Source organism: Hylobates moloch, unplaced genomic scaffold (assembly GCF_009828535.3).
Source record: "Hylobates moloch isolate HMO894 unplaced genomic scaffold, HMol_V3 SCAFFOLD_12, whole genome shotgun sequence".
Lineage (NCBI taxonomy): Eukaryota > Metazoa > Chordata > Mammalia > Primates > Hylobatidae > Hylobates > Hylobates moloch.
In genome coordinates, this window is record NW_026652287.1 from 91,931,950 (window position 1) to 91,939,124 (window position 7,175).

At 44.0% G+C, this 7,175-nt stretch overlaps 1 protein-coding gene across 1 annotated transcript; it reads right to left on the reverse strand.

The window, feature by feature from the left end:
• Window positions 1-3,488: 3,488 nt before the first annotated feature.
• BTG1 (BTG anti-proliferation factor 1) lies at window positions 3,489-6,215 on the reverse strand. The gene is made up of 2 exons (XM_032170892.2): window positions 5,745-6,215; window positions 3,489-4,808 (listed from the first exon to the last, which is right to left on the reverse strand). Exons 1-2 carry the CDS (start codon window positions 5,890-5,892, stop codon window positions 4,441-4,443), a joined length of 516 nt encoding a protein of 171 aa, XP_032026783.1. The 5' UTR covers window positions 5,893-6,215; the 3' UTR covers window positions 3,489-4,440.
• Window positions 6,216-7,175: the final 960 nt, after the last annotated feature.

Below are 7,175 nucleotides of genomic sequence, written 5' to 3' on the forward strand. Positions count from 1 at the left end.
ACCATCTAGAGAATCACTAAAAGTAAATGCACTCATGGGTGAAGTATCTCCTATTAATGCTACAATTTGAAATTATACATAGTGTTTGATGTAATATTCTCCAAATACAGGGATCCAGTTAACTATAATGGCACTAATATGATGTTATATGTCTGGCCTACACTTGGTCATTTTTCTACCACCAGGAATGGGGTCACAAATGGCCTTCACAACTTAAAGGTACAAGAAAAGAGGCTATAATCAAGTGGTTTATAACAGATACCTTTAAAAATAGTCTCCCTTTAGAAAATACTGAGAGAAAATTGTGCTTCCCAACCACACCTCCCCCAAAACCAGTTCCCATGAAGTTCCACATGTACTACCACTTTCACCTGCATGTTCACAGAAACAAACTGAGTGCAGTCTCCCTGACAATTCATGAACTGCAGAATCCCTACAGTAGAGATTCCTAAACTCTGCCAAGAGACTGTGCTGTGCAAACCTATCTTGATACACAACTATGACCATAGCAAATGAATTTTTATCACCAAACCTTGCAATTCCTTCTCAGTTTAGCTTCCCAGTTTTCATTTTCCCCATCCTAAAAGAACACTGCATCTTCAATACTAAAATTATAAATATCATGAAAAGGCTCATAAATAACAGTCAGAAGTTGAACTCTATTTTTTCATTCCTATCTTGGACATACTGAGCAATACGAAAAGTGATAAGCCAAGTTAAACCTGCAGTCAAAAAAAAAAAAAATGGTGTCAATCATACTCCACAAAGGAAATGGTATCAATCCTCAGGATTAATACAACCTAAGGCTTACTTGTTTAGGAGCATTTCAAAAATATAACACTTAACATCAGAAGAAAATGATCTATAGGGATAAAGAAAATAAAGATCTATAGGCATAACCAGAAATCAGATCTCATAATGTACAGATTTCTCTATTTACAGTCCCATATATTAAATGATTTAAGGACTCAGTTAAGCAGCTGGGTCGGCTAGTAATACAAGCTATCTTACTGTAAAAGATTTTGATACTTTTATATTATGTTCCAAATATGAAAATAAACCAGTTATATTTTGATAGCAGCCATATATAAAAGTTCAGTGGCAGAGACTGAGAGATGAGTCTAAAATGTTGGCAGTCTGTATACCTTCAGATAAATAAGAAATCTATTCAGTTTTAGACAATCCAAGATATACTTTTTGAAGACTTCTATGCATAGATAAAACTATTGACAAATGTTCTCCATATAGCCTATCAAGAGCATTTTATCACATCATCTGAAATAGGGGTGAAGAGGAGAGAGGAAATATCTTTAAACTTCAATATGCAAAATACAACTTCAGTTATCATACCTCTCTTCTGTAAAGAGGAAGAAGAGAGAGTATCAGAAATATTGAAAGTCACGCAGGGAAAAGTCCAATAGTAGATTTATTTGCTCCCAAGATTAACAGGTTTAATGACTACAGGTCCTGGAAACCTGTAGTCATTTTAAACACTAGCCATCAGGAATACGGCTTCCTTCCTTTTAACTTGAAAGCCAATTTCATAAACTGCAACACCTATACAAAACAAAATTAATTACTTGCAATGTGTGAGTTATAATGACTTGAGGAAACTATTTGTGCAATGTACCTGAAAGCCACTTTCTGGTGGCCTTTCCAGTCTATTATTATAGAAATATTGCGAATAAGGGTAAGGACATGAGATTCCCATTCCAGATGACAAAGATAACAGCCACATTATCCTGCATGAACCAGGGTAACTCTTGCTATACAATCCACTTGGATCCTTGTTTCAACATTACAGAGGGAGGCACTATCTAAATTTGGAAAAAAGGAAATAATTTCAAAACTACCTGTTAAAACTCAGAAAGTAACACTCCTCAAACTTATTGCCAATCACAACTATGAATTCCTGGTGCCAACAGCAACAATAATTTTTAAAGTAGTCATCCTATCTTAAAAGGATTTATAATATTTCAAAACATTCCCCAGAAACCGTGAACAAGAAATACACCACAAACAGCTACTGTACTGCAGATACAGGTTCAGCTCAATTGTCTGGGGAAGGTAAGGTTAAAGTCACAGGAAACAGCTGGTCTCAGAGTGATGTGTGCAAGCCTTTCAAAGACAAACTTATAAACGGCTCCTCACAAGCCAGACGTCACCTGAATTCTAAAATAAACATTTTTATTAACTGTTTCCATCATTTTCAAAGATTGAAAAAGTCTGATGTCAAGATCGTCAAAAACAACTTTCCATTTGAAAAAGGGCTTTATGATAATAAAAAAAATGGTTGAGGTACCTAAGTTTCAAAAGAGTTACCAGGTGAAATGTAGTTGGTAAACAATAGTAGTCAGCACTGGGGTGAGACCTATTTAAAAACTACCCTACCTGGTGTTTTTATTGTAATTCAAGTTTGAAATACCGAGGAGCTTTTTCACAGAATAGGTTTAAAGATAAAACCGTAACAATTGGCAAGGGTAGTCCATGTGTTGTGGGTCTACGAATTCAAACTCTCGAGAATGGCGTGCCAATAATATCCGCAGACATTTGTACTCTAAATACCTGCATATTCAGTGGCCTATTCCTGTGTTGTCTACAGAATCAGAATAATTTATTCCTGAAAGTAGAAATAACTTACTTGAGATTACTAATTTCAAGTAATCACTAATTTTAATTCAGACTGCGTATTTCCAGTGTCAACATGCTTACATATATACCAAAAAAAGGCCACCATATGTTAACTGCGTAGAGCAAAATTCAATTTTTCCACTTTCAATTTCCACTGAAAAACGCTGTTATCCTCTACAACTAAACAGCAAGTCCTTCTATTATATGGGGTAGTGGAGTAACCTACACTACAGCATTATCAAGGTTCACTTAGGTTCTTTTTATCTGAAATAAGTCTGAAAATGAGGAATCGAGAAAGTCGGCATTTCAACTTTTGAGAATAAAAGTTCATAAACATACCTTTTGTTGAATTCCAGCTTATATGATTTTTATGTAAATCTTGCAGGTGATGAAAAGCGAAAAGCAACCAATCTCTCTGTGGTGTTTAGCCTGTTCTTTAAGACTATGGGTCACCTGCCCCCGGGAAATTTCTAATTGAACAAGGAATCCATGGGGCAAAGTAATTGTTTTTCAAAGGTGGGTCAGAATGGAACATTTATATCTTCACTTCAACAGGGAAGCAATGAAATGTAATCCTTTGAGTATCACATTTTTGGTAGATGCTACCGTGGTCTCTTATCCTTATTTCATGAGATCATTAGCCTGTGAATGTGTCCATGTTTTGACTTTAGAAATTTTTAAAACATGTTACTCCTGTGTTTCCTCTAACACCTAAACATGTATATACAGAGCATCTTCATTCCTCATCAAATGTTTTTTCAGCATGACCAGTGTGCAACAGATATTCAGTTTATAGAACCTGTCTTCTAAGAAAAAATACTTTCAGCTAAACCTCTATAATCATGACAAGAGATTGATTAAAATGCCAAGATAAGAAACAATTTATTATAGAGAAGAAAAATTTCTCATCCAAAATATAGAAATCTGTACAACTTTGCCACAATCAATATACATGAACTGTACAAATTTACACCAGTTCATAATTTACCAAATAAAAGATGACTAACAAAGTTCACAAAATAGATGGTGGTTTGTGGAAAAGACTTTTACCCAATTAAGTACAAGGAAAGTTACAAACCAGACCTCCACTTTCTAAAAATAAGAAGTTTACTCAGTCTTAGAAAACTACAAGCTAGCAAATGTACAGAGAGCTGGCTGGTGCTAACACCACAGTTGAGACAGTGTCTTTTTAAGGGTCTTTTTTAAAGCCTGTTGCCATAGCAGATTCTGGTCACTTGCTACTTTCAAGGCCAAAAACACAATACAAGGTCTGACCATTTCCCCAGGTCATGCTTACTAGTTTGTCTTTATGTACATTTATACATATTTAAGTGCTAGGTAAAAGTTTTGTCGTAAAATTTCCAGTACTACCATGTTTAAAACGTTTAGCTTTCCTATTGAGCTGCCGAAAAGGTTAACAATTAACAACTCTCAAGTGTAATAGTGCAAATTCCTCTGCGAGATTTACTGCAGAGAAAGATTCTTTGAAATACAGATTTTCTTTAAAGAGATTGATGTAAAAATTTAGGTGTGTCTGGGAGAAACTGAAACCACCCTAGGACTTCCCTCCCTAGCAAATAAAGTGATCATTTACTTGGACTCACAGGCTATTAAAATTAATTATTGAAAGGTACTGTCCGAACTATGGCACTGTCACTTAAAAAATTTTTTTTTACCATTCTATCTTGTGCCAGATCTTCACAGCTGTGACATGGTTTAAATTCCATAATCCATCCCCAAGAGGAGCCCACCCAAAGCAAAAATCAAATTTATCCATCATTATAAGATGATCCATCCACAGACTATATCTTAACCTGATACAGTCATCATATTGTAGTTTTTGGAAGGGCTCGTTCTGCCCAAGAGAAGTTCCTCCTTACAGCTGATTCGGCTGTCTACCATTTGCACGTTGGTGCTGTTCTGAGTGCTACCTCCTGCTGGTGAGGCTTCATACAGCACACAGATGGAGCCATCCTCTCCAATTCTGTAAGACACTTCATAGGGGTCAACCCAGAGTGTGAGTTCACTTGGGAGAAGCCTGAACAGCTCCTGACTGCTCAGTCCAATCCGCTGTGCTGCCTGTCCAATCAGAGGATCCATTTTATGGTTGATGCGAATACAACGGTAACCCGATCCCTTGCATGGCTTTTCTGGGAACCAGTGATGTTTATAATGTTCTATAGAAGAAAAGAACAGAGAAACAACGCTTAGGATCGTTAGCTCCCACTGTGGATTCCTCCTACCCCAGGCTTCTTTGAGGGGCGAAAATGAAAACTATCAACTTTTTTAAATGTCCAGGATTGCATCCGTTGTTGTGCATGTGCGGGGATGGAAAAAAGCGGGCAGGGTTTTAGAAACAACACAGTAGTACGGGACAAAACAATCTCCAGGAACCAACCGGCTGAGCCGCCAAAACAGGAATCAGGCGCGCAGCCTTGGCCAGCCGGGAAGCCACTGGCACCTACGGCCAGGCGAGAAACTGTTTACTTTCTCCACCCCACCCCAGATGCACACAATGGAGTTGATGGCTTTAGAGATGAGAAGCGCCATCGGACTGTTAACCCCGAAGGGAAGAAAAACAAGCAACCCTAAACCACGCTCTGGGCAGGGCTGTAATTGTGCCGGTGACAAATCCGATGATTAATGGGCAGGGGCAAGAGGCGCGGGGAAACGGCACGTCCGTTCTGAGCTGGCTCCGGGGCAGCGGCGCAGCTTCCCACCCCGGGGCTGGGCCGCCGACCACGCAACGGGTGGAGGAGGCTGAGGGAAGGGAACGTCGAACCCACCCCAGCCCCACGTCTCCTTTGTCCCCAAATCCGCCGACGGTCCTCGGACCGCAGCTCCCGCCTCGGTGGGCTTAAGTTTCTTTGTTGTGCGTGTTTCTTCTCCTCTCCGTTTTGCCGGCTGGGGGGAAGGGGGCGCCCTCCGTCCAGCCCCCAAAGCTTCGCGGGGAGCCGCTGTTAGCGGCCACCCAGCGCAACCACACCGGTCCCGCGGCGGGGCCCAAGCGCGACCGGCCCCGGGGCGCTGTCGAGGTTCTCGCAGCCCCGACGGCCGGACTCTGACCCAGGGATGTGGGGCCCGCGTCCCTCCGACGCCCTCGCCCTGCTCACCTGCCAGCAGCTCCTGCAGGCTCTGGCTGAAGGTCTGCAGCTGTCGCTCGCTCGTGAGCCCCTTGGTGCGGAGGAACTTGGAGATGAAGGACACGGCGGCGGCGATCTCGCCTATCATGGTGGCGGCCCGGGTGTAGAAGGGATGCATGGGGGCGGCGTGCGGGGGCGGCCCGGGGCGGCCGGGGCTCGGCGGTGCGGCCCCGACGGCGGAGCGGCCACCCCGGGCTTCCTCACCGGGCGGAAGGCTGAGAGGAAGAGAGGGCGTGAGGGGCGGACGGCTACTTTTTTCTTTCTTTCTTTAGACTAAAAAAGTTATTTTCGAGACAGGAGGCGGCAGGAGAGAGGAAGAGACGAGCGATGGAGGCCTGGTCACATCGCTCGGACCTCCCCAGCCGCCTCCGCATCCAGCTCCGCAGCATCCGAAGATCCCAACAATTGCATTTCCAGCTCCTAGAGGCGAAGAGATGCAGGCGCCGTGCAGCACCCTTTATAGTGCCACGAAAAGGAAGTGGCGTAGCTGGAGCGTGTGGCCGACTCCAGCCAATCCGAATATCGCACCATTGTGACGTAAGCCGGTTCGGAGCTGAAAGGGGCGGGAAAAGAGGCCAGGAGGCGGGTCCAGAGATAGGGAAGAGAGGGAGGAGCTGACGTAATCCGCTTGTAAACAAATAAACCCGGAGTGGCGGCTGGAGATCCAGTTGCTGTGTCGAGGGAGGGAGGGAACCACGGGTGCGCGTGTGAAAGCTCCGCCCCCAGCCCTAGCTCCTCCTTCCCGCTTCAGCAGGTCCAGGCTTTGCGCCAGTGCATCCTCTTTCAAGAGTGCGCTGCCTGGGCGCGCTTTCCCTGGAGTGTAAGTGCTGGGTAAATAAGAGCCGCCTGGCGCGGGCTGTGTCTACTCTCGCGCCGCCTTCTCAGATCGGGCTACATGTCCCCACTTCGTGTTTACATCTCGTTCCCGCTCCGGGTCTCGGTGACGGGCTCCTCAAGCCGGAGGCTCGTGTGGTGCGGCGCGATGCGGGCGCCAGCTCTGTGTGTGCTGGCGGTGCGCTGCGCGAGTGCCGGGGAAAGTGGAGGGAACGGTCCCGCGGGGCGTTCTGTCCAAGAAAAAGGACTGCAACCTCGGGGAGCCAGGGTCCCCTCGCAGATGAGCTGCCAACGCCGCGGAGCCGTTTGTGTTCCACCCTAGGGGAGGAGTAGGGGGATATCTTTGTAACAGTTTAATTGCAAAATAAGTAGGTTAGTAAGGCCATTTGTGGTTGCTGTTTCAGTAACTTCAGCAGTCAACGGGGAGAAGAGTGGAAACCTTACTGGATGCGGACAGGAGAGCCAGTTACTGAAGGCAAATATAACGCGGATCCTGTAAAGAGTGGTCTGTATAAAAAAAATCTGTACAATGTATTTTAAAACTTGTGTACACAAAACCAAAGATTT